The sequence below is a fragment of the Meleagris gallopavo genome, chromosome 8 (assembly GCF_905368555.1).
Source record: "Meleagris gallopavo chromosome 8, MGAL_WU_HG_1.1, whole genome shotgun sequence".
Lineage (NCBI taxonomy): Eukaryota > Metazoa > Chordata > Aves > Galliformes > Phasianidae > Meleagris > Meleagris gallopavo.
Window position 1 is genome coordinate 5,950,453 of NC_139411.1, and position 27,663 is coordinate 5,978,115.

The following is a 27,663-nucleotide window of genomic DNA, read 5'->3' on the forward strand; positions in this document are numbered from 1 at the left end:
TTAAGGAAAAAAAAATCCATTTAATAAAGATCAAACTGAAATTAAGGCAGGAAGTTGTGTTCCTAGTGAGGTCTTCAATCAGCTGATGACCGAAGGGTTCCTCACAAAACTGACTGTGAATTAGAAGAGCAATTTTTCTCAGCGCTCATTTTAAGGAAGGAGAGAGGAAAGATTACTTGTGGGAAGTGATTCTGTGGTTCAGGCGGTAAACAGAGGGAAAGAAAAAGGGGAAAGGCAAATCTTCAGTCTGAAGATATCATGTACATCTGAAAGAATAAAGACTGTGATGAAGGTGATGTTACTATTTTTATAAAATTTCTTATACTAGCTAAAGGGCTGTGTCAGGAACAACTTCAAAAGTGATGTCACAGATTAACTGTCAACTTCCTTGAATGAAAATTTATAGCCTGGTCTGGATCTTGGATCCTGAAGAAAAAGTTACCTTAAGTGAATTGGAGAGCTTGGGTATCTAATAGTAGCCACTGAGTCTGCAAAACAGAGCTATGTCTGAGCTTGCAGAAAGTACACTTTGATGATTTGTCTGGAGAACTCAGGCAATTGCTCACTTCTGGAGAACCTCTGGAAAATTTAGAAACCCGCAGGACTAGTTGTTGAGGTTATTAGAAATCAGATACACAAGATCCCAGAGGAGGAAGTGCCACCAGGCCTGAGTACTGCAGTCAACTTATTGTATGATGGCCAACTCAATAATTGTTAGGAAATAAGACAGGAAAAAAGAAGCAGCAGTTTAGCTAGTTTATATAGCTTGTGCTTTTTAACTTATCCTGAGTGCGATGGTGATTTTATAAAGATCATGTACAGTAAAAGAAAAAAAATAAAACAAGCATAGCAATCTTGCAGCAATAACTGAAAAACAAGCAAATAAAAACAACAGCAGCAAAAGCAAACCTTGCCCAATGGGGAAGATTAACATAGTAGCTGGCAGTATTTGTCTGTGGCATCTCCTCCTAACTTGATTTGTATTAGTCCAAGAATGGAGGTGCTCCTCTCACTGCAGACATCCCATTCCATCAGACAGTTTGGGAATTGCAGGAGGGCTGCAGCTGCTGCAGCTTTTTAACATTTGGCTTTTGAACCTTTTTCTCTTGGCCTATGACTTGAGCACATGGCTATACCATGTAGTCTCGGAAAATCTGTATGACTCAATGATTAATGCACAGATGTAATTAAAGCCTTGAGTGAGAAGCTGATAGCATATGAATAAATGAAACTTCTCAGTTGTAGTGCTATCTCTATGTAGAAATTCACTTTTCTAATAAATCATTCATTATGTTTTAACATTTTAAGAAGAGAATTGATATTTAAATGCAGGACCATTCTCTGACCCGCTCTATCTGCTTCTGTATTTGAAGTGCATCTTCTTTTAAACTGATCTCTTTGCATGTCCAGGAAGGGAGCTGATATTTGGCACTGATTTCTTTGGCGTAAGACCTAACATACAGGTTTAAGTATTTGCCTTTTATCTATGTTTAAGAATTCAGTTCTTCATGCGAGTAATATCTAGTGATTTTATAACATCCTGAAGAAGCAGACTGAAGAAAGTGTGATATTTGAATTCCATACTAATTGTTAATTGTCCCATCTTGGTAGTGTCTCAGATCTGTGTTTGTTTCTTAGGGTCTGTTCCTCTCGCTGCAGAGCACTGGAAGCTCACTTTGTGTTACGTGCGATTTATCCTAATCATACAATAGGGATAACAGGGGCAAAGTTGTTCTGGTTTTAGTGTGTGATTAAAAGTTACCTGGAGGTTTTTTTTTTTTTTTTTAAATGACGCTTAATGAATGCAAACCTAACAACAGTTAATATTTATTGGTAACATACCTTAAACAGTGCCTAATTAGAAGTGTCGTTGCATTTATGTGTGGATGTTATGGGGCTCAATTGTCTTCTATTATTCAATTTAATAATTTTGTGTTATGGAGTTACCAAATCGGATGAAGTTGAAGGAGCCTGGAAATGAAATAGCCTCTTTCAGTGCAAGCTGAGGCCTTTTAATAGTAGATCTTCTGGATTAGTCAGTTTAGGCTTGAATATATTGACATATTCACTTTCTGGATCTTTCTTCCACTGTGCAGCCTGTAGTCTTTCTATTAAATAAATAATTACTTTCATATACATGACATCTTATTTGTCTCAATTTAATGACAGACGTAAGCTTTGTAATTAATTGTACATCTTTGAAAGTTCTCATACTTCAGAATAATAGGATCATCAATTGTCTTATTATTAAAGCATTTTAATTGTTAGCATGATACTTTAACCATAGCAACCTGAATAATCTGTGCATAAGATTGCCCTCTCTGTTTGTTCCTTCTTCAACTTCATTCTAAGAAAGCTTGAAATGAAGTTTAGATGGTCTGGTTGGTGATGCACTCCATTTGGGAAAGAACAGGAAATACAGTATTAATGTGTGTTTATTTCTGTTCAATGAAATCCTCTATAAAGCTGATTATTTTTTCAATATGAATTTAATGTACCTATTTTCTATTTCTGGCCCACGTTAACAGGTAATTGTAAGGTTTATGTATTTAAAAAAAAATTCTCTGCATAGCTCACAGAAACTTGAATTACATTAACAGACTCCTTTGCAGTTGTGATATGCGTGCTTTGAATATATTTCTTTGAGTTTCTAGAACCCAGTCAGTAGGTGAACAATGGAGAAGTAAAGCTTCTTTAAAACATGCAGTCATCAGTCATTACAGTGCTCCAGTTCTTCAGGAACTGTTTACTTTGAAGAAGAGTGAAACCCTATTGCTTTCTACAGCTCCCTGAAAGGAGGATGTTTTGAGGTGGGGGTCAGCTTCTTCGCCCAGGTAACAGTGATAAGATGAGAGATAATGCCCTCAGGTTGTGCCAGGGGAGGTTCAGGCTGGGTATTAGGAACAAATTCTTTGAAAGAGTTGGCAGTGTGTTGGAACTGGATGCCCAGGTAGGTGGTACAGAGTCACTGTCTCTGGATGTGTTCAAGAAACGTGCAGATGTGGCACAGAGGAACATGATTAGTAAGCATGGGGGATGGGTTGGGGTTGGACTAGATGATCTTGGAGGTCTTTTCCAAATTTAATGATTCTGTGATTCTTCTAGTAGAGAGTGTGGCTTGATGACTTCTAGATGACTCTTGATTTGCCTTTCAAGCTGATTTTCTTAGAGCTTTCCACTGTGCTGGAAAGGCACTCACCTCTACAAAACCTGTGCATCTTCAGGAAAACTTACTAGTTTTAAAACGGTGTCTTCCCTAAAGTGATTCTCATATCTACAAAAAAGAATAGGTGCAAAATATTATTAGGAAAATTTTAAAACAAATTTGAATAACATGATATTAAAGAAATATTCTGCTTCTGTGCTGATGTGTGTTGGTCCACAGTGTCATATAAATCTGCTTACCTACAGAGATGGAGATATTTCCTTTTTTTTTTTTTTTTTAATCAAAGTGTACAGACAAAAATTTGAGAGATCAGATCTCATTTAAGTTTCCAAGAAAGTGGCCTAGTCTTCAAGCAGCCTCTGGGCAATAGGTGCATAAAGGTTGAGATGTTTTGAAAATCTGTCGTAAGTTCTGTAGCGAGAGCTATCAGGTGTTAAATATGTTTGAACAACTGGCTCATTTCATCTCTTTAGATGAGATCTCTTAAAATTGTGTAGGTTTTGATGTTTTTCCCTGATTTGGCACATGGCGGAGCTGAGGGAAAGAGGGAAATTCAGACTGCTGCTGAATTTAACGCAGTTCTGTTAAATGTCATAAAGTTGTGTGTGGCATCTGAAATTACTCTTGGGCAACTGCTAAAAGGCAAACCGGATTGCCACCCATCTTGCAGTTCTGGATGGCCATAGGGATTTGAAAGTGGCAAAATGGTTTTTATTCTATTTGTTTTTGTTTTCTTTCCTCTATGTAGGAAATACTGGTGCTGAGTGAGGAGTGGATCTTTTTCTGAGTATCAAGCAAAAATGATTTTGGCATTCATTATGTGTTTTATGGGTAAGGAAAGAAAAAAAGTGTCCCTTTTGAAGTTGACTTTATAAACTGAAATAGTAGCTTTAGACTGTTGCTAGGCTAGGAAAATTTGCATAATCTTTGGATGCAATTGTAAGGATGTGGTACATTGCAGAGATTTTTCAATAAATCAACCACTAAATTCTGTCAATAAATATATGCTATAAATAAGTACTCACAGCTAGACCTATAAACACTACAAGTCTTTCAGCAGTTGGCACAAATAAATACATGTTGTTTGCTGCAGTTGGTTCACTCATTATGAGCACACTTCCCCAGCTACACAAATTGCTTCCTGGTGTCTCCATGGCTTATGTAATGGCCCTGTCCATTTTGCTGGTAGACCTAACACCTGTCTGGGGGAAAAACATCAGAAACAGGATGATTAGGATACATTTTCAGAGCATAGATTCCTTGGGCTGCCCTGTGGTGTAAGGAGCCTGCTTGGCTGCGTGTGGAAGTGACTGTAGCTTTTCTGAATTTACTGACTTGTGACACTTATTTTCTCTCATAGCACAGAAGCTCTGATAGTATTGCACATGCCTAGATGCTTAATTCTACGTCTCCTGCGTAAAGTTTACATCAGAGGAAGTGAAATACCGCCTTGTGATGTTTGCAGTAGTTTGTCATTTTGAAGTAGGCATTTTCCTGAAGCACGAAGCCAAATGGGTTATGGAGAAGGGATTACATGTCACTGTTTTGGTTTGCTTGGAGTTGTCTTGGGGAATAGGAGTGTGCATTGAGCAGCACGTGCACGGTGTGCCGGGGCAACGAGGGGATGGAGAAATCTCTTGCAGTTTGTTTGGGAGTAATGTTGCGATGCTCACACTGGCGTGACCTCCCCCCTGCTTTCAGCATAAGGCAAGATATAAAGAAGAACAATTTAATGGGAGGGAGAGTGCAAAAAAACGAAAACAAAAAAGAAAAGAAAATCGAAGTTTCTCTCTGCACTTTTTGTGCATATGTATCATTTGCTGCTAATTAGACAGGCAAGCAGGGCTAATGTGTTCCTTTGCTTGTCAATACTGCTCAGAATCCAAAAGAGTTTCTCACTACCAGAACTCGGAGGTTTTATCAGCTTGTCTGAAACCGCCACGTTTGGCTGCTTTTTGTAAATGGCAGTAGAGTGTTTTCCTTTTGTGCATGCCGGAACTGAGCCTGAGCCACGCTGACGTTGAAATAATACTCAGCGTGTACATGCAGAACAGCCCCCAAGGAGGCAGCAGAGTCGGGCATCCCTGCTGAATGCTAATGAAGGTGGGAAAAAATACTTGTATAGCATTATGATCTGTAATGAGAAGCAGGTGAAAGAAGCAGAGGGTGAGAAAATGGAGTTTAGTCTGTGCTGAAGGGAAAAAGAAAACAGTTATTGAAGAACTTGCTGGGGGAGTGGAAGTCAAATGTGCGCTATTCAGGAAAAAACACAGTTGTGTGCCCTTCAAATAACTGAGGTGGTTTGCAGTTAATTCTACCTTGAACTAATGTAGAAGGACAGAAAAAAGGAGTCAAAGCTGCTCAGTTCGACCTGGTGATTTAGAATAGTATTGATGCCATTGTGACTAATGTGCAGCTCTGTAAAACCATGCTCCATTTAAAATTTCCAGAAATGCTTATTCAGTTTCAAACTTCATGTTAAGCTGCAATTCTGGGAGAAAAACATTACTAATGGAATTACATTTTGTTGAGAAGAGTGCAGTTATTTTGGAGACTTTCTGTCAGGTACCACTCAGCTGATTTTTTTTTTTTTTTCTTAAGTAAAATTTAAGAAAATCTACAAAATACTTAAATTGTTGAATAATTCATGTCTTGACTCATACTTCTAAATTGCTGTCTAAAAAAAAAAAACAAATACGTGATGCAATCTTTATCTGGCTCAGTCTTCCAAATCCACTCAAGTGCAAAGGCAAGCAAAATTCAGCTATAAAGTAGATTATTGGCTATAAAGCTGCTTTACTCTGAGATTCTTACCTTCTTTGGAGGAGCCAGAGAGCAGTATCTGATCTGTCTTTTGTGAAACAAAGCCATCAGTTATCTTTCGCTATGTACTCTCAGTGCACTTTTAGCAGTAACATACGCCCTGTTCTGACCTCACGCTGGCATCTTTTCTGCACACAAAGTAATGTTTTCAATGAAGATTAAACAAAAAAAAAGAAGAAAAAAAGTGGAAAACAACTGGTGCATTTGTTCACCACTTGGTGGCATCACTCAGTTGTATGGAAGCTGAACTGCTTTGCCCATAGAGCAGCTTTACTTCTGTACTTGGTATGAAGGGACTTTCATGTTTTATTCTAGATTATTAAAGACTGAAGAGAGCTATTAACACGCTCCCAGAAGCTAAATGAAAGCCACATCTCTAGTTCTGATAACTGTATTTCTTCTTTATGGCATATTGTTCACCACTTTGAATCTTTTTTTAACTGTATAAAAGCTAACAGGAGGCTGGTCTAGATAACTCCTCTTCCTGCCCCCCTCCCCCCCCTTGTTAACTTCTCGTGGATGGCAGCTAGTGTTTTATCAGGCTGATAGTGACACAAAAAAATGGTGTTGTGCTTTGAAATTGGTTTGGTTTGCTTTTCCAGGGAAATTACTTTAAGCCTCCAATTGCTGCAGTCAATGTGCATTCTAGGGAAAGGAATTATGCAATTTTGTGAGTAAATACTTCCTATAAAACAAAAGCATTTTTCAACTGTCATGCTGAAAGTGGGTGATCTTTCCATCTATGTACAAGCCAGCAATAACTGTTTACTGAAAATGCTGAAACATGGAGATAAAAGAGGAAACAAGGCATGACTGATATTTAGAGGTAAAGGACAGTCCTGGTAATGTCTGGGAACTCTGACATCTTATATATGCTGAAGGCATTGCCTGGTTAATGCAGAGTAGCTGCTTGCTATTGCTCGAGCCACATCCTAGGGATCTTTTCCAAAGAAATCACAGTTGATCTATCAACATGCATTGACAGTGATAGGACAAGGGGGAATGGTTTTAAACTGAGCTAGGGAGGTTTAGGTTAGATGTTATGGGAAACTTTTTCACACAGAGGGTGATGAAGCACTGGAACAGGTTGCCCAAGGAGGCTGTGGATGCCCCATCCCTGGAGGCATTCAAGGCCAGGCTGGATGTGGCTCTGGGCAGCCTGGTCTGCTGGTTGGCACCCTGCACATAGCAGGGGGTTGGAACCAGATGATCGACCCAGGCCATTCTGTGATTCTAAGAATGGGCCCACAACGTATCAGTAAGGCATATAGTTGTAGGTAAGCTTTTTTAAAATATTGCTTCCCCTATTGCCAAAGCAGCACGAGTAAGGTTGTACTGCCAACGTTCCTTTTGGTTCTGTGAGGAAAAGCAAGCAGTTCTTGCTTTGGGGGAGTGGGGTGGTGGGGTTGGAAGTTGGAGGAGGAATATCTATATAAACTCTTTTTTCTTCCCCTCACCCTTTCTTTTGTTTACACTACTGAATGCTTGAATTTCAGTAAAACTGAGCAGCTATCAAATAATACTGTTTCTGAAATTTTTTTGTAAACATGTCTAAATCTCTTGCTTTACTTTACTGCTTAGATGTAGTTTTTATATATTGCTTTATTGGAGATATGTTGACATGCTGACTACATGTGCACTTAGCATGCACAGAGATATATACATGTACTGTTTTTTTTCTCAATCTTTCCCTTATAGCTGCTGGCCTTCTGAAATAATCAGCATTATCTTAGGGAATGTAAGCAGTGATGCATATCTGTTTTTTTTGGATCACTTAATGATGTGAGCTGGCCTACTGAGAATTTTTCCTAAAGTAGAAACCTAAGTATTCAGCTATAGGGCTGGATATACCCATGCAATTTATAGTAGATTGTTCTAAGAAGAAAAAAAAAGATATATTCTTCAACTGACTTACCATTCTTGTTGCTAAGACTCAGTTGCTGTGAAAGACACCTAAGTTTCTCATCTTGGAGAAAAAAAATCAGAAACACTTTAAGTGGTAATTTTTGTTTTTCTTCAGTGTGTTACCTAATGTAATTGTTTTAGTTGGTAGTTATTAGGAGAGTAAATAGCAAAAAAAGTGGAGATCTCACAATGAAAATTTCAGTGCTGGTAGATACTGTTTCCTCTAGTTTCGTTGAAGGCAAAGATATGAGCTTACAAAACTTTGTCAGTGATCTTTTCTCATTCTCATTGGGGTTAGTGACTGCCTCTCTGTTGGTGTCTTGTCCACACAGGTACTAAAGATGATACTATAGGTTCAGTATCACAAAATACATCTTTCTGCTTCAGTTAGCCTATGCAAGTCCATGATTTTGGACTATGGTGCCCGGTTTTATTGCTGTGAATCCCTTGTGAAGGACATTACATCGCATATATTTGCATTGAGAAAGTTTCAGTGTCTTGTCTGGAGATGCTCTGGCAATGTGACGTGTTAGGTTTTGGAGCTGTTCTTGAGATCATGAGCTCGCAGGAGACAGTGTGCTTGGCTGCTTGGAGATGGAGAGAACCTTGTAGTGAATTCCTGTAAACTCTTATCAATGCAGCTTTAAGAAATGAATGCTGAAAGGGATGTTTGCTTGATGTTGGGCTCTGAGAGCATGGATTTGGAGGGGGCAAACATAAAAGTTTGCTCTACTTCTATATTGAGTACATAGTTCATTTATTTTTAGTATCTGTATGGAGTTTTTGTGAAGTCTAGCAAGCTTATCCATCTGACCAACATGATTTACATCAGGAACATGATTTACATCAGGATCTTTGAGGCTATGTTAGACATTCCTGTAGCTTCCAATGTAATCGTGTCAGGAATGCCTGGGTACTGGTCTCAAATGTAGAAGAACAGCTGCTTAAATGAAAGAGAGGAAAGATTTATTTTTCTTAAAATGCTATATCCAAAAACCCACAGTCTAATTTGGGCGAATTAGGAGTTTTGGTTGGTTTGGTTAAACCATGAGTAATTTTAAATTTGCGTTCTTGTCTTAAGGTGCATTTTGTTTGAATTGAAGGTCTGTGTGGTGGAGTGAGAAATGTTCAACTTCACTGTGTGTGAAGAGATACAGTAATAAAAGTGCTACATAAAATATTTTTACTTCTGACATTTGTTATATTGTTCTCTCTTTTAACAGTTATTCTGTTGTGACAAGTAACTATAGCTTCATGTGAGTTTTTAGAATAAAATACTAGTTTTTTGATAAGGGGGAAGTATACTATAAATGTAGAACATACAGAGAAGCAAAAGCCCATTAAAAATGAGAGAAAGAAAAAGATTCTTACTACTGAGTATCCAAACAAAGAGGAATTGCATAAAATGACATGCGTTAAGTGCTAATAATGTAAATTTGTTATAAATTGCCTTTCTCAATTAATGAAAGAAGCTGAAGAGTAACCAGACACCATCAGACATGAATTAAGGAAGAGCACATTCCTTTGGAAACCCAATTTAGTGAGTCATCAGGTTGAGTGCTTACATAGCTGATTTTGATATTGTCCTCAATTCATCAGTAGTATGAATTAATCTTTTTTTGTAGATCAACACATTTAATAGAAGCATCTTTAGTGGTATTAATAAGGTTATTCTATAATTTTGTGTGCCTGATAGAGTGAATTTACACAAGGGCATTTAAATCTTAAATACCTGTTAAAGCTTGAAGAGAATTAAAATGTAGATAGTTAATAGTCTTGCCTCTTTCCTGCGGGACTGCATTTGCTGTAGATTTTTGCTCTGGACTATAGAAGTTTGTCATGTGCTACTTCAGAAACATTTGTGTTTTTTTGTTGTTGTTTTGTTTGTTGTTGTTGATGTTGTTGTTCTTGTTTATACATGCATGAAAATGCTTCCCTGTTCAGTGTTGTTTGGTATTTTTTCTTTGTGAAGAAACTGTCATCATGTGTCTTGTTTTAAACACCTGCCGGGAGGGCTGCAGTCTTTTTCCTCCTACTGTCATCCTTTTAATCTCATCTCAGTCCTCCAGACAAATCTCCCAGAAAGACCTTTTCCATTTTAAGTTAAAAAATACCTCCATGAATGAGTTTCCTGAACACTTAACATCTTGATTAAAAATACAGCTTATCGCCTTTCTGATCTGATGTATTTTAATCTCCCGATTCTTCGCTATACCAATGTTTTACTCAAAACTTTTAAGTGCATCTGTTTGTTTATAAATTGACTAATGAAACAAATTGGTGATTAAATTTTGTATGCACAAGTAATACAACAGCTAATTGTGTGTGACGTGATATTTTGCTAGTTGGGCTACTTGGTTAGATTTGAAGCAGAATAAATTACATAAATTGATAATAATCCCATGAAATACTAGGATTTAGTATCCCAAAATATATTTTTCCCAGAATTTCATGTTTCCTTGAATTTGATGTTTTTAATAATAAAATTATTTTTATTCCTTCTGGTTTTCAAAGATAAACTACAAGAAAAATGACCTTTCACATCCAGGGTGACAGAGACGATAGTACTAAGGGAAATGTAAAGTCCTTCATCTCAGTAGGATGGTAGCTTTGAAACTTAAATTAAAAACACTTAAGTGCCAACTTTGTTAATCATTTTATGGCAGAGTACTCCACCAAAAATACCAGGTGTTTGCAGCATGACTGGATTTCCATTCCTTTGCTGTACAGTAATGAGCTCCTAAGGGCTAGTCAAACTAGAAAAGAAGAAAATAATTTAAAGAAAAAAAAAAATAAGGGAGGGTTTATCTAATTGTGTCCAAAGTGGGCAGGACCTGCTCTAGTGATACACAGAAGTGAAAGATGTCAGGGCATAGAAGCTGGAAGAGGCAGTGTGAATGTCAGTAGGAGGATGTCTTATTAGATTAGAAATCAGTGGCAGCTGGACTGTTGATAACTGTGGAAACAAAGGAAAAAGAGACTGAAAGATAACCACACTGTCATGTCACCAGGAGCAGGATAGCAGTTTCTCTTAGAGCATTTTGATTCCTTGCAGAGTGAAAGAGGGATTCAATTACAGGGAGATTTGAGCTAAAGCCCATAATGCAAATATCCTTATAAAGCTGATGCCAAACTTTACAGTTTGTTCATATGTCTTCAGAGACAGGATGGCGATAGAGGAATCAATGGTAGAACAGTAAAATCTTGAATGTAGTTGTAGCAAAGCAGAATTATGGCATTGTCTCATATGCCATGAAGAGTTCCACACGTTGAAAAAGGCAGTGGGGATAAGATACAGTATGAAAAATCATAGCTGCTCTTCCGGTCTCACTTGTGATCCTAACGGAATATGTTTAGAGTTAGAGATGCACTCAACAAATGAGGAAAAAATTACTATGTATCACTATGATATTAGAGTCAAATTAGAGAAATGGGTGTAAGAAGGCTTCCCAAAAATATCAACCTGTTATTTCTGCCAATATCATGACAAAGGTAACATCTGACAAAATCTGGAAAAAAGATGCTGACTACAGAGAAGGCAGATGTTAATAAACAAACAACAATGCAGTAGATAAAGAATTCATCCCTTCCTCAGTAATAGAAATAGCAATTTAAGACAAAAAATGTCAAGCAGGTGTGAAAAAGGAAGTTTCTGAAAGTGGGCTTCAAAAGAACAGCTTAGAAGAGATGCTTTGCTGAGATGATTAAAAACTGTATTAATTGATAATTTAGGAAACAAATCAAATATAAGCTTGAGAGATTATATACTGTTAGAACATCGATCAAGAGCACCGTTAAATAGTTTAATCGACTCAAATGGTTTATATGCAGATATATTCTTCAAGTGTGGCGATCATGTTTTCACCAGGTTACCATGCACATTTCTTACAGTATGGTCTGTGGGATGGTGGTATCCTCTTAAAAATGCATCCTGACAGTGATGAAGGCATTCAATAAGGAAACTAATAACTATTGTTATTCATATAGCAGTCTACAGTCTGGAGACAAGTTTGCCCGAACATTGTCTCTTTTATCTGTAGACCTCAAATTCAAAGTCATTATTTCTTTATTTCTTGAAACTTCAGCATATTATCTTCAGGGTAAATAAATATGAAAGTATCTTTGCTAGATGAAAGTGTGGTACAGCTCTAGTAATTAAAAAAAAATCACTGAAAATCAGTGCATTTGGATTCCTCTCTCCCTTATGCTAATAAACTTGTATGCACCACAGCGCTTCAAACTTCTGTTGCAGTTTTAAGGAAATAAAAATGGGATTTGTGCAATTTATGTACAAGAAGTTGAAGTCCCATTGAAGTACCTGTGAAATGATAGCCTAGGTACGTAACTATAGATCTACTCAGTCACATGCTGAGTGATGCTGAATGGTTGCTCAGAATCTGTAGTGTCATCCAAAATCCGGGAAGAAAACCCTCTATCTTCAATGTGTTAGAAAGCAGCATGGTTTTATTCCTTACAATGCATATTTGACAAGCAAGCACACCATCTGAGAGTTCACACTGTACATTTAAACAATTAAGACATGTATATGCAGTACATTAGCATACACATTCAATCCTTTTCAAGGACTCATATGTGCTAATGTCTCTTTGGGCATGCTCAGTGGTATCCAGGGTGGTCAAGTGCCCATCTACTTCTTCTCCATTTTTCACTATCAGTTTCATCACTGAGGCCTTTGGAAAATTTCCGTTGCTCATTAGGCCATAGTGTGCAACTTTTTAAAACAATGTATGTGCAACCTAAAGAAAATGTCCTTGCGCCTTTTGAGGCAAAAGATTAAGGTATTCTATTGTGACACTAGTGCTTCTTGTGAGGCAGAATCATTGAGGCAAAAAATGAAAGTGTTCTATTATGTCCGCAGTCCAAAATTATTGAGGAAAACAAGACTATTCACACACTAATGTTGAAATGGAAAGTTTTAGAACTATCATTTACCAGTTTCTCTTGCCAATGTAATATATTGATTCTCAATCTAATGTAGGAATCCCTATTGCTAAACAAACCTATATCAATAGCTAGTATGAGGTAAAACAAAATTACATGTCTTTTCTCTTGCCACAGAGTGGCAGTTTTCTTCTGAGATTGTGTAATCCTTGAACATCCTATTGCTAAGCAATTTCAAGATGTCTTGAGAGTTTATGAGTTAATGAATTAGAGTCTATTATGTCTTTGTACTTGTTCCCCACTGTGCTACTCATGTAGAAAGTAGTTTTCCTCTAAATGTGCTAAGGGCTTATTCTTCAGTGAGGACTGTGGAGGTTAAATTTCTTGGAATCCATAGTATTTTTATATAATGCAAGTCTTCTATTGAAGTTATGACACGTTTGGTTTCACGTTCTGTAATTTGACTAAAGAAAATGATTCAGAAAATATGAAGCCTATTTTCCTTAGTCATTCCAATTTTTATTGCTTGCAGTACTATCTGAAGACAGAAAGGCGAGAGGAAAAAACACTTACTGTGTAGCATATGCTTTCAGGCAGAACACAATCAATTGACAAAATATCACAACGTAAAAGCTGATTGGCTAATTCTTCATTTTAACCCTTTGACACAAACTGCATAACACTGTGAAAGTTCCTCAACCAAAGCAATCTTTGCTGAGATATTTCAGCTGTGGTCTGTGCCGAACCGTTTGCTGTGGTCTGTTGTACCACTGATCTTTTTGCTGCTGGTAAGCAAGCAGCTTTTGATTACTGTCACCTTCGGAATGAAGATCTCTCTTGTAATGCAACTGATGATGGGTTCTGTATTCCATGAATAAGTGACTCTCTGAATGCAGTCTCTTGTAAGAAAGGGCTTTATTTCTTCTCTCCTTCTGTCTTGTTTGTGTAAGTAAACTGTTCCTTCCGTGGATCTGTGGGGCTTTGCTTTTCTCACCCTTACTGCAGCAAAGCTCAGTGGCTGGTGCTCTCCACAGGGGTCCGTAGCTCAGCTCTGCTGTTCTCTCCCTCTGTTCCCACTTCTCTGTTTCTTGTTCCCTCCCCTGCTGTGACTAAATAAATTACCTGTATGACATGTTCAGTTTTCTCTGGCAAGGAGCCTGGGAAATCAAATCTGTTCCCAAACCTGGATCTCCCATTTGGCAAATGTAATGCCTCCCTGTTGCTAAATCAGGTCAGCTCTCAGGAAAAACAAAGCGCGATTTCATATAACTATAATTAACACAGAGGAAATTTAGATAATGCAGCTGATATGTTTATTGTAAAGACCATCAAGAAAATAATTTTGAAAGCATTTTGTTTTTCTCTGTTGCATTAGGATACATGTTGAACACACTGTTTAAAGAGAAGACGAAACATTTTTCTCAGTTATATCAATGTGAAATAAATTCATTTTCTATCTGCTCTAAGAAGATATTTGGTGAAATGATCCATTGGTTGAATTAAGCACAGTTTTATGCATTCAATTACCATGACTTTATAAAAATCTATATTAATTGATAATTAACAGCTAATTATTATTAATTATTCATAAACTCTCCCTCTCCTTTGGCTTTTTTGACCTCTGAACATGGAGACATAAATGAAAATGTTAGAAAATGGAGGACAAAAGAACCCTTCCAGTACCCTGTATTCATTTTCCTATTTCTGCTCAGTCTGTTTCCCCCGGAGAGCTGAATCCTGAGCAAACCCCCAGCCCTTTTCAAGGGAGGAACATGGTGAGAAGCACTGGGCTCCTATGTGAAGGCTTGTGGCTGCTGAGCGCTCCTGGGGTATGCTGTACCTCAGCACTGACAGAGTAGCTGCTGAGGTGTAGCTAAGGGCTGTGGTGAAAACCTTTTCCAGCTGCACTCAGGTTCATCCTGAGGAAAAGCAAGCCGTGTGTGAGTAGGCCCAGGCTGCGGGGCTCTGCTGCTGGCATTGCCCATCCTGCCAGGCTGCGCTTTTGAGCTTGGTTTTGCTTCATTCTTGCAAGTGGACGGGCTCAATTATCTGTATCTATTTTTCAGTGGTATGTGCTTTCCCTGATTTTCTAAAGGGAACTACAGTGTTACTAATAATTGTTTAGTCATTCCTGAATTGCCTTTCTTCTAATGGGCACTTTTGTTGTTGCTCTGAGAGGCACTCAGTGAATGTTTCTTCATCTAAACTGATGAAGAAAATCTTCATCAAGAAAAAAAAAAAAAAAAGATGAAAATCTTTCAAAACTCTATTGTTTAAAATGAATCCTTGAAACAAAAATTATTCTTTGTTATCCAAAGACCACTTACAGCACGTGCAGCAGAGAAGGGAAAGCAGTGAAGTGAGTTGTAAAGATCTGGAGTTTGGTTCCTGCCTCTGCCCTGCAGTGAGGGCCACAATCTCCATTTAGATTGTCTTTGGCATGAAGAAATGGCAACAGTAATGCTATCTGTCCCCAGCTTAATCTTATCTGTACAGACTGAAGTCGCCTACTGTAAAGATACAGGATGATCTCTGAAAGGCTTCAGCTGATACTGTAACAGAAATCTTTTCCACTCTGACTTAATGGCAAGGGCAAATCCTGTCACATCCCCTTCCTGGTGTGCAAGTCAGTCAAAGGAATTTATGAGCCTGCTCTAACCCGCCTTTATTTTTTGTCTTCTGCAGCCTGCGACCTGATGACCTTGGGGATCTTAGCCTTGGTGACATCCACAGGTTGTGCCTCAGCCAACGCCCTGCAGTCCCTGACAGATGCCATGCACATCCCACATCTCTTTGTGCAGCGCAACACGGGAGGCTCCCCACGCACCGCCTGCCACCTGAACCCCAGCCTGGAGGAGGAGGAGTACACACTGGCTGCCCGGCCGCCGGTCCGCCTCAATGATGTTATGCTGAAATTGGTCACTGAGCTGCGGTGGCAGAAATTCATCGTCTTTTATGACAGCGATTACGGTGAGTGAAACAGAATTTCAGACGCTGTTAAATTTAACTAGGAAAGGGAAATGTAAGCGTTGGGGGGATAGAACTTGCTGGGCCCCTTGCTGGCAAAGGAGAAAGCGTTTTAAGTGACACAGGTCTTTGGTTTGAAGGAAAGATTGCAGTGAAAACTAATTCTCAGACAAGCAGCAAAGTTGCTTAGCAACACCTACAAAGAAAGCCAAAGTTTGAATCATCTCACACTTCTGAAGTAAAATATTAATAAAGCATTGTCATTGATTGGCAAGGGTCATATAGCTGTGCAGGGAAGTTCAACATGGCCTCTACCCATTCCCTGAAAACACTTTTTGTCAAAGCAGAGTACTATTCCCTTTAAGAATTAATTTTCAAAATAACTATTACCATATTTTTTTCACACATGCTTCCTCTTACTTTTCTATGTTTGGAGTAATTTTCACAGCGTTATGTTTCCTGGAATTAAACCAAAAGTTAGAGTTAGCATTTTCACTATGTTTGATGCACCTTCTTCAGCAAAATTTTTACTTTGTGCTGAAACATAGCAAAAAGAAGTCTCTGCACAAGAAATTTAATACCCTTTCATGGATGTAAAGAAGCAATAAGAAAAAATATAAAACTCAATTTGTGCCAAACTCTGAGTGAAGAGAAGTATGTGCCTAGTTTTTTATTTTTATTTTACCCTGCTCAACTGGTAGGAACATTGTTCCATATGATTAACTTAGAGTATTTTCAGTACTCTCATCTTAGGATATGGCATCTGTAATGGGGAAGATAAATTTTCTATTGAATGTTTTAAAACCCTGCAAATACTTTGTGTTTACTGTGTGTTGTGCTTGATTTTTAGTGTGGTGACTTAGTATGAAAAGAATATAAAAAAAGGAAATTGAGGTTAGATTGCTGTTGGAAAGATAATCTTATGTGCATCTCTGTATATAGTTTAGATTTTTTACACGGTCTTCAGCAATTGCAGTGTTAGCTCTGTGTTTGTTTTATTGCTATGTAATGGAGCTTTTTCATGGATGAATCAATGAGATATTTGTTTTATTAATTTGGGCCACTCATGATTTAAAAACAACAAGAAAAGAAAGCTACACAAGAAGTTGACTTTTGTCATTAGCTGTTTATTCAACAGCCAAATGGGAGTTGATGGTGATGATTTTAAGTGGGAAATCAGTTGAGGCTCCTACATACTTTTAATTAGACACAGTTATTTTAAGCATGAGAAGGTTGCTGTGATACTTGTACAGAGGTAATCAATTGACTCAAAAATGTAGGAGCCCAGCAAATAAACCGTTGTTGACTTACTGTCCTATGTAATCTTTGACCAGTGACCAGCACTCTAAGTTCATCCCAGTAGTGATGACCATGTTGCTATGTAGCAGAGGGTTAAGCTTAAAATTAAAATTATTCTAATGGTAATTTTCAATAAAAAAGGGTTTTAGAAGGATGCCTTAAACATCATTTTCATAGTTGCTGTAATCTGTAGTTTTTGCTTTGCAAGCCTGAAAGAAATTAGGCTGCTTTACTCAGAAGTCTTCAAAGGGGAAGGCTGTTTCATCCCCAAAGAATCCTGGCCTTGGTAAAACCACAGATATCCTGTGTGGAAACTGCTGTCACTTATTTTCCCTGGTAGCAAACCTGGTTACTGAACTATACTTCCTCTTTTTCCAATAAAACATCTGTTTCTTTGCTCTTGGCAAGGGGCTAACATCTCAGTACCAAATCCTGAAGTCTTTAATTTTCATAATCTGTAAATTCAGATATCAAATTCACCTTTTCCACTTATCACAGGTAGACTTGTCACCCATAAAACAAACAGTAAAAGGGAATTAAAGATGACTGCAGGTAGTACGTTCGTATCAGTGGGGACCGTTGTGTAGCTGTCCACGTATTATTTCCTTTGCTATTCATCATGGATGGGATATCCATTTTATACTAATTTCATCAGAAGGACTTTTTCATAAGATGGAGTTTCAGTAAAGAAGCATTTGGCAATTGAATCTTGCCAGCTCTGGGCAGGCACTGGTGAGTACTGGATGAATAACCTAGTTCCCAGGAAATTGCATGCTGAGCTCAAGAACAGCACCTGGCTCTCAGGGCATGCCCAGTGCCCTCATTAGTTTGCTTCAGCAGAGCTGTGCTTAAGCATCATCAGTGGTGCTTCTCTGCTCAACGTGCAGGAATCGACTGCTGGCCTTGAGGAGGGAGGTCACTTGAGCAACACATGTTAGTGATTGTGAAGAGTTTCCAGCGTTGGGCTTTTGTTGTTTAACAAATAGACCTTCTCTACCTGCTCTGTGGGAGTCACGCTAGTCCTTAGAGTAATGCTTTTAATTTGTCCATCTGCTGATCTCTAAAAACCAGCCAGTCGCTTGGTGTCCTCCTTGTGGAAAGTGTCAGGATTTCTGAAGATGAAATCACACTGCACAATTTCAAGAAATCTCATTTTATAGTAATGCCATGCCATACGAGAGCTGAAAAATATTTACCTCATGAATTACTCATCCCTTAACAGGCATGCATTTTGTATTATAATTTTTGCACTGGTAAATAAAGGGAAAATAATAGTCTTAGTGATCAGAATACAGAGTAGTCACTCTGTGTCACTGAACATATATATTAATATATTTTTTTACTTATGATAAAATATTCTTTATTTGACATTTTTATCACTGGAACAACAGATAGAAATCTGTATGCATAACATCAATGAAAGAATGTACTTATTTCCCAGTAGCATGCCTGTAATTCTGGTTTTGAATCTGTAATAAAAGATGGAAAGATTTCACAGGGAAGATGCAGGAATTTTAAAGAAAAGGATGGTTAAATGGAGAAGGTAGAAGCAGGCTTCAAACTGTGTTGTTCAAACTTACGTTGAAACCAGCTTTAGATTTTGTCACTTTTTTGGTGAAGACATGGATAAAAACTTGCTTCTGGAGTAGTGACCTTTCAGAGACTTGTAGCATTCAAATTCTTCTTCTCAAAGACACACTGATCTGGTGAGTGGGAGAAAGGCAGTTTATACACAGCACATGGTTCACCTATGTTTGTATAATGAAAAATAAGGGTTCACAGAGTAACGGAGAGGTTTCACATAGATAGTGGATCTTCATGATTCAGTCTGTTTTATCACTTCTCTCATTAACATTTCAGAAGAGGCACAGAAATCTACTTCCTGTTGATCACAGCGGGAGCTTTCTGCTGATGAAACTGCTGCTTGATATGAAAATGATGATGAGGGCCTATAGTAATTCTCATAAGCCACAAGACAAGTCTCCTTTCTTGCTGATGCGCTGTACAGCTCTTGGAGCTGGAATGAGAGACTGAATCTCTTCTCTGCCACAGCTATTCTTTGCTGTGCTGTCTTGAGAAAGCTCTGGAATGTGAAATGGGAAGAAAAACCTTCCCAATGTGACTGAACCTGTGTTTGGAATTTCTTTAGAAGGTTTTTAGGCAACAAAATTAAGTGACGCATTCTGAAGGGGAAGTAGTTTCAGTAAGAACTCAAAGAACTGGGTCTTATTAAATACATTGTTATTCTAAAGGTTTTTATGAAAATGCCACGCTAAATCATGGTATCAGATCTCAATTTTCTGGAGAAAAGTAAATTAAGTTTGTCAATGACTGTCGTACAGTACTGTGTGGAACTGTACCTATCCACCTGTTAAAGACATTGCAATAGCAGGCAGCTGTGTTGTACTGTCCTCGAAACTTTCAGCTGTGCTTATGGCTTGAATTGCTTTTTTGTCTACAGAAGTATCTTTTGTACTTCTGCATATATATATCACATCAGTGTGTAAAGGCCTGCTGAGAAGTTTAATGTTTTATTTTACTGACCTCCTGGAAGTAGAAACATCAGTAATCACGTTTTCTGACACAAAAATTGACAGTGTGGCAACTTTAATACAGAATCTTATCAGCCTCTACAGTGAGTATAGGTTAAAAGCAGTGGGTGCTTCCCACACTAAGACGAGATTGGGTAATAATGAGTTGAAAGTGTGCATGTAGGGTAAGTGAAGAGCTATAGATTCAGAGGGAGGATTTGAGAAGGATCATGAGAGCTAGATGTGAAAATGAAAGCAGTGAGGAATAGGAAGTCATATTTTTGAAGAGAATGTGAGTAATAGCTTTGTTTTCGCTGGAGTAATCGTAGTGTTGGAAACACTTTGTTATGAGGCCTCTCTGCTTTCCTTCATAAACATATTACACAATGTAGAACAACACAGTTAATTTTTTATGGCTCCACTTTGTTAATGAAATGATATTAGACTTGTGAAAGGTAGGTGTTCACTTTTTGGTCTCAAGAAGTGACAGTGTTGCCTAGTTAAGAGTAGTTTTGTGTAGAAGATATACCAAAGAAACATTTGTAGAACTTTAGACTGTCAACGAATCTCTGTTTCTACAGCGAAAGAAAACAAGCTGAAAACCAACCAAAAAAACAAATCTTAAACCTAGATTTTATTGATTTATCTTATTTTCAATGTCTAAACTTTTTTTTTAAGACTGAAGGTATTTTTTCATTAAGCTCATGAATGCCACATTAACATGAAAGCTTCCTGATTAATTGTGCTACGTAGAAAGAGCTTGGTTTTCATTGTAGTGAATCCCAGAATTTTTTCTTTCCTACAGCAGTTACATGGTAGTTTTATTTCTGAGTCATACCTGTCAAGGGCATTTGATTTGAAGTTACAGGAATTATGCTATCAGTAGCTTTACAGCTAGCTATTGATCCTGAGATGGTCTACTGTAAACGTGCTTTTTTGCAGGCCACTACTTTTGCAGTACTTAATCTGCAATGGGAAATAGTAATTAAAATTGAGAAATGCGTATTTTACACCACCTCTATCTGTAATGCTGCAAATCAGTTGTGATGTGAAGCACTGGCTTCTTTAATGCAAATACCGGGAAAATGGCACAAAAGTTCTGGACCAGCTGCAACTGTTATGTGCCAGTTCAGCACATCTGATGCTACTGGAAAGTAGTACTGGCTTTTTCTGCATGAGCTGTATGGTTGAGTTTGCATATGTTGTTAAAAACACCTTTTTTTTTTGGCTGGTTGGCGCATGCTAGCTGGAACTGTTGCAGAGAAGCCTGATTTGGCATTGCTGTGTTTGAACAGTAAAAAAGAACATAATTTAAGCAGCTAGCCATGGAGGAACATAACTTCATTATGATGAGCAATGATGTGGGATGGGAGTCCTTGACACCTCTGTCATTGGTAGTGCTGCGTAAAGTAAAGAAGGGAGGAAAAGACTGCACCAAAGCTCTTTCTCATACAAGGAATAAGATTCTCTAAGCACTTATTACAAACAAACTCTGCACCACCTAGTTATTCACTTCTAGCAGGGCTGCCGGGTGTCTAGGTTCCAAGCAAACATCAGATCTTCAACTTCTACTTGGATAAAATGAAGGCTTTCCTCAGAAAAAGAGCATGTCTTACGATGTAATGTGTAATTGCCATTACTGCTGCAGAGAATGCTAGGAAGGAAAGTATTCAGCCAAGATCTCCAATTCCAGTGGGAAGTTTGTGATGCCATGGAGTAAGGAGGAGAAAAAAAAAAAAAAACAACTTGACCTTTTGGCTTTTACATTGAATTTGATCTGGAAGCTATTGAAGAAATGACATTGTGTGTTCCCATATTAATCCTTAAATCAGTTTTCTGACTGTAACAGCACTTAAAGTAATTGGCCTTCTTAAATTAAGCATGGATTTTTGTCATTTCTGATGGTATTTTTTATTTAGTAATGCACCACAGTATATAACACTGAATGTAATTAAAGAAAGTCAATTTCACTTCAAATTATTACTTATAAATTAATTTTAGTGCTTTGATTTTTAAAGCATGTGAGTAGTGTGCTAACAGGGGCAAATAGCAGAAATAAGGCCCCCCCCCCCGTCCTCCCCTGTAATTCCTAGCAGAATATGTGAGCAGTGGGGCAGAGGTAGTTTCCCATAAAAGTAATTCACTAAAAACTTTCAGGGCAGTGGTTGATGTTAAATACAAATGATCTTAAAATTATGGTACAGTCTCTTCTCTTCAGATTCAAGGCAAAGGCATTGTATCATAACCTACCTGGAAGCTCAGTAGAAACGGGAGCCGTTCAGATCTTTGGACAGTTTAAGCAGTTTCAGGTAAATTGTGTTACTTAAATTCAAGGCATGTTAAGGACATGATTTTAATCTTTCAAATAGTTTCAAGACATACTTTGCAAAGCAAGGATACAAGTTCTTTTGCAAAAAATAAAAAAGCGTGTGTGGATTAATAACTTCAAAACAGAAGGCTTGCCTTCTTAATTCAGAAGAGTTATATTTAAAATCAGTTTGTACCTTAAAAGACTTCAAAAGTGTGTACGTAGGGGGAAGCTCATGTAAAAATTAAGTGAAAAGCTTTATTAGAAGCATTTTTCCACTGGTTTTTCAGCATGGCTGTCTGACCAAAAGTAATTATTAGTCTAGTTCTGGAGGCTCTCACTGTGCATTCTTTACTCTTCTTTCGACCACATATAACATTTTAACTACGAGTCTCAAGGCTCAGCATTGCCCAAACCAGTAACTATTGGTGATTCTGTTTTCTTTGTTTATACTGTGAAAGATAACGCAGCACTCAGTCTAAAGAAAATGCTAGGTTCAGCACTCTTGAACTGAAGGGTGCAAATGAATTAATTTAGAACAGAGAGATCTTTTGAAAATTGTAGATGTCATTTTAGAATATCCTAAGTTCTTGGGGATTCTTTCTCTGCCTAACGGTATTTTGAATCTCTTGACTTTTCAAGCCATGGTATAAGGCTAAACTGTTCGCTCAGGTGTGTGTAAATGACAAGGAGAAATGTAAGGATGATTTGCTGTACTTGAGCAGGGAATCTGAGCAACTAATTCCAGTAGGGAGTCTGTTAAGTTCACATTTGTTAGACAGCAGATGTTTATACATCCGTTTAGAAATTGTTCAATAGATGCACAGGCAGAAATGGAACGTTAGAAGAATGGAGTCTGTCCTGGAGGATTTTTGCAGCACTCCAGGCAATAACACTATTATTCTGAGAAAATATAATCACATTACATCAATCTGCAGTGAATTTCAGTGGGCAAATTCCCAGCTTTGGTTGTCTTTCATGGAAAGTGTATCTGTGTCTGCAAGTACACTAACATATGTAGATATATGGATTTCATGGAAAGTGATAAAGAGTTGTGTTGTGAATGTGTAAATACTTATGCAGGAGTTCATATATGGAATCAAGGAAACATTCACTTAGCTTCCTGCCTGACTTCCCCAGTTTCTCATAGTAAGCTTTGCTAATGCCTCTTAGGGCATGAATTTTTGACCTTCCTCCTAATTAGGCAAGATTTCTTCTTTGTTTTACCCAGTTAGGAGTTGACATGACTTTCTATCGCTAACCCACACTGTCTTTATTGAGACAGAAATTCCATTTCTTCTTTTCATAATTTCCCGTATTTAGATACTGAGTTTTATTTGTTTTTCTTGTGGTGCACCACTTGTTGATTTCTTCAGCACTCTCTTGATAGACCAGGGCTAGCAGTTTAATCAGGGCTAATCCTTTTCTCTTCTGATCAATGATAAGCTAAATGAATGCACTCTGAAGGATTTTTTGTTTCTCCTCTGCTAGTAAATCTCAGTGACTGAGTATGTCAGAGAGCAGGTAATGTTGTTAGTCATTGTCTTCATAGAAGTAATTAATCTTGGTGGCTATAATGTACATAAAGCTCCTGAAATCCTTGCAGAGGGTAAGTATGGGAGAGAAGGTAATTTTGATGGAGCCCTGAGGGTCAAAATGGTTTTCTGCTTAGTTTGCCTATCAAAAAATATGTGCTGTTTCCATGCCTACATAGTATTCATATGCTTGTGATATATTCATATACCTTTAAAACAGACGACAGCATTTGTGTGTGTGTCTATTTGTGGTAGCAGAAACATTAATGCCAGCCTTTTGTTTAAAATTCAAGAACAGGAAAGATCCATGCAGTCGAAGATTGAGTTTAAAACCAAAGCCACAATGTCTATTTTTTTCTGAAAAGACGAGTTAAAACTGTAAATAGTCTGCCCTGTAGTGATCTTTATGGAATATGAAATAATAGTAACAATCCTATGAATTTAAACAAACATGAGGGCCATTTCCTTAATCCACATGGAAGTGTAAGATTGTCGTATATTTTGTAGCTGGAACCAGGAAAGGAAGATTATTTCCCTTAACTGGGGGAAAAAAACAAACAAACAAACACACAAATAAAAAAACAAACCAAACAAAAACAAACAAACAAAAAAAAAAAACAGGAAGGGTCAGGGATAAAGAAAAGGGTAAATATTGATTGATTTTCAGGTGCAGTCTGAATGTAAACACAGACAAGCTTCCTTGTCCATTTAAGAAGTTATGAAAAATGCTGGGGAAAAACACTGTATTCTTCTCAGTGAAACACTCTTTGGATTCAGACTGCATGGGTTCCCATTCTGATGAACCCTCTCTTCAGGAAATTGTCTGTGAAACTGGGGAGATGCCCTCAGCTGTGCGGATCTCAAAGTGTTTGGAATTACCTGGGCTCAGAACAGAGCACCAAGTTGTACACTTGGACAGTTCTGGAGTCATCTCTGTTATAGGCTACATTTGTGACTTTGCATTAAAATGTCCATGTAGTAAAGTAGTTTTATCGTAGCATTTAAGCAACTGATTGTTTAATGCAACTCCAGTAAAACAAGAGAACTGTGCTTATTTGGCTGTACGAAAGTTGCAGAGCCACAAGGAGTACTGGACCTGTGAGATTTGTGTGACTATAAAGTAGGCATCTTACTCCACTCTTACCTCCCTCAGTGAAGCTTGTTTTTAATGTCCACATCAATTTAGGATTTTCTTCTTGCTCAGAACAGTGCAAAAGTGGCATAGGCTTGCTGTTCCCTCAGTTGTTCTGGGCAAGCCTTTTGTACAGTCTTCATTTATGTTCTGCTGTACTTAATGCTTAGATCAGTTGCTTTGAGAGTTATTTTAAGAGCTATTTCAATCATTTTAGAAGCAAATGCATCATTAGACTGTGAAGAATTAAATAAAATGTGGAGGAAAAATTGCTTCACAATTTGGATTATTCGGAGTCAGAGCCCATTAGGAAAGTAATCTGGATCTGTAAGTTCCACTGGAGGGTGATTTAATATTCATCACGTTATTATAGCTTTTGTTTAAATGGAAATAATGCATTATTTTTTGTGTACAAATTGAGTAAAATAGGATTAGTCTCATTACTGAAGAACATTGAGTCCTACAGAGATCCTTTTAATACTGAATGTTTTGTTTTTGTATCTCTCTCTTTGGTAATCAACACTCAAATTATCTGTTTCTAACAAAAACAGATGGAAGAATCACAGAGGGCTTTAAGAAAGAGAAGAAAGTTGAATGAGGATATCCCTAAATTTCACCGATCATTCCAATTAACAAGAGAGCTCTGAATGGAAACACAGCTACTGAAACACTGCTTGGAGCCTGTAGTTTAGTTCATCTGTCAGGAAGACACAGGGAGTCAGGAACTACTGATGGTACTCAGTTTCTAGGTGCTGATCTCGTCTGTTGGTGAGAGTCAAAATTTTGACTGGATAAATGCTTCATTTGTTGCATAGCAGACTTGGGAGGGAACTCAAGAGGGATAATTCAGCTCTGGTACATATTATGGCTGGCATGAAATGAATTGATGATGTAGCTGTGATTTGCATCCGATCTGTCTCTGGCCTCAACAAAGTGTTCGCCTGGCAAAATACCTGTGTTGAGTGAGGAAAATGGAGAAAAAATTATGCCATGGAAGGAAAAGTTGTGCTTGTACCAAGAAACTTGGGTATGTTCAGTCCCTGAAATACCAAATACCTTCTTTGCATACGGAACGTAATTCAAAGATCTCATTTATCCCAGTACAGCTCCTCACTGATTGTGAGAGTAATTTTGTTTTGGCACACTGATATTGTATTTGCTAACCAAGCCCAGCTCCCTCTGCCTTTCCTCATAGGACAGGTGCTCCAGCCCTCTTAGCATCTTCATTGGACCTCTTCTGGACCTGGTCCAACAGCTCCACATCCCTCTTGTGTTGGAGGGCCTGATTCCAGGCCTGTGGGCAGTACTCCCAGTGTGGCCTCACAGGGGCAATGTTGAGTGGGACACTTATCTCCCTCACTTAGTCTAAAGGTACATCAGTTAACATGTGCATATTTTTGTTAGGCTAGGAGCTGATACCAGTTTCATGGGCATCCTGACACGGTATTAGACTCTGTTGCTTAAAAATGCCTCATGAGGACATTTCCACATATGAAGACCTTTCTTAAGGGGGTATTAGAGCTCACAAGTCCATCTGAGTATTTTAGATAGGTTATGAACGACTCAATTCCATTCCTGTGATTAATCATTTACATCTGGATTTCAAGGTGACTATTTGGTCATTTAAAGTTACACTGGTATATCAGTTCTTGCATAAGCGGAGAATCAAATATGTGTCCTTTCACTAAAAAAGAAGGTAATAAACTTTTCATCCTGTATTCTTCATTAAACAACTCAATTCAGATTATTTTATTTATAATTGGATATGCACAAGTAGATCTCAGTCTGAAACCAAAACTTCCTCCTTTTCTTCCTCTCAAATTATAACATTTTGTTATGTTAATTTTTACTACAAGCAAGTTGCTGACTTGGTGACACATCTCACTGCTAACTTTGTGATTTTCGATCTTTCTAACTTGAGCTAACACTAAAGTTTTTTTTTTTTTTTTCAATTCCATCATGATGTTATCCATCAAATTTTTTCTGAAATAACTGTCTGAAGAGGCTCTGGATATCTTATTGTTCACTGGCATAACTGAAAGTATTTAAGGCTTTATTATTGCTAATTAGCTTCTTTTCTGATTTTTTTTTTAATTGTTGCACAGCAGGTGTTACTAAAACAGATCAATAATGAACAGATTAAATTGTAGTAATCTAACCTGAAAGAGTATTGCTGGATACAATAGAGGGAGAAACAGATGCAGTATCTGCTTCTAGTTTGCATATGGAGCAGAAGATAATGCACAGAAGGTGCTGAAGAAAGGGAGAGAGGTGCCACGGGGGGGAGTATGATGATGAGCTCTGGCAGGAAGAAGATAGTCTGAGATTCCACCAAGAACTTCCGTCCTATGGTGGTGTTACTGGCGATGTTACGTCAACGCGACTTCTTTCCATGACCAGTGTGAGGTTACTGAGAGTGCTGTTCTGTCCAAACTCACTTATCCTATGAAGTTCCAACCCTCTCTTGTAACCGTGTTTTGTAATTTAAAAAATAAAGAAATGAAAAATTCCCCTTCCAATGGTGGATTTGAGAGAAATGAGACTTGAGTATATCTGTCACATGTGCTCACTCACCCCTATTAATCAGCCTCCCACCCTTACTGCTACAAAGCTGCCCTTGTTGCTCCCGTTAATACCATAACAGATCGTTTCCTTAATTAAAGCTTGTCCAAACTTATGTGGCTGCACAAGGTGAGAGAGAATAAAAGATAGGAACCACCATGAAAGCTCCCACAAAAGCTACCAGGTGCTGCTTGGTAAAGAGGGAGGTTGCACACTGGGCACCAGAATTGTCATTTAGAGTCAAATGTCTGCAGTCTAAACTATTAAAACTATTATTTTTATACTTTCGTACAAGGCAAACATAACACAGCATCCTTAATGCAAAGCAACAGGAAGTATCTTCACTCAGGTTTAAAACACACTGCTCTTCCTTCAGACAACAGGATTTCTATTACACCACAGGTGCCTGGTAGGACATCCAGTTAGGTGTTGTTGCTCAGGCTGTGCCAACTTATGAATACACTGTCAGAATTTGACCTTTAATTATTCTTCCACAGCAAGGGAGATTCATAATCCTACTTACAAAAGTAAGT

At 37.9% G+C, this 27,663-nt stretch overlaps 1 protein-coding gene across 3 annotated transcripts in view; it reads left to right on the forward strand.

Annotated features, from left to right (window-relative positions):
- Positions 1-27,663, forward strand: part of GRID1 (glutamate ionotropic receptor delta type subunit 1) — a 507,351-nt gene that overhangs the window by 193,952 nt on the left and 285,736 nt on the right. For all 3 annotated transcript variants that reach the window (XM_085229265.1, XM_085229263.1, XM_085229264.1), the window contains exon 3: positions 15,482-15,766. In XM_085229265.1, the coding sequence (XP_085085391.1) occupies positions 15,482-15,766 (285 nt within the window). The remainder of the gene's footprint in view (positions 1-15,481; positions 15,767-27,663) is intronic.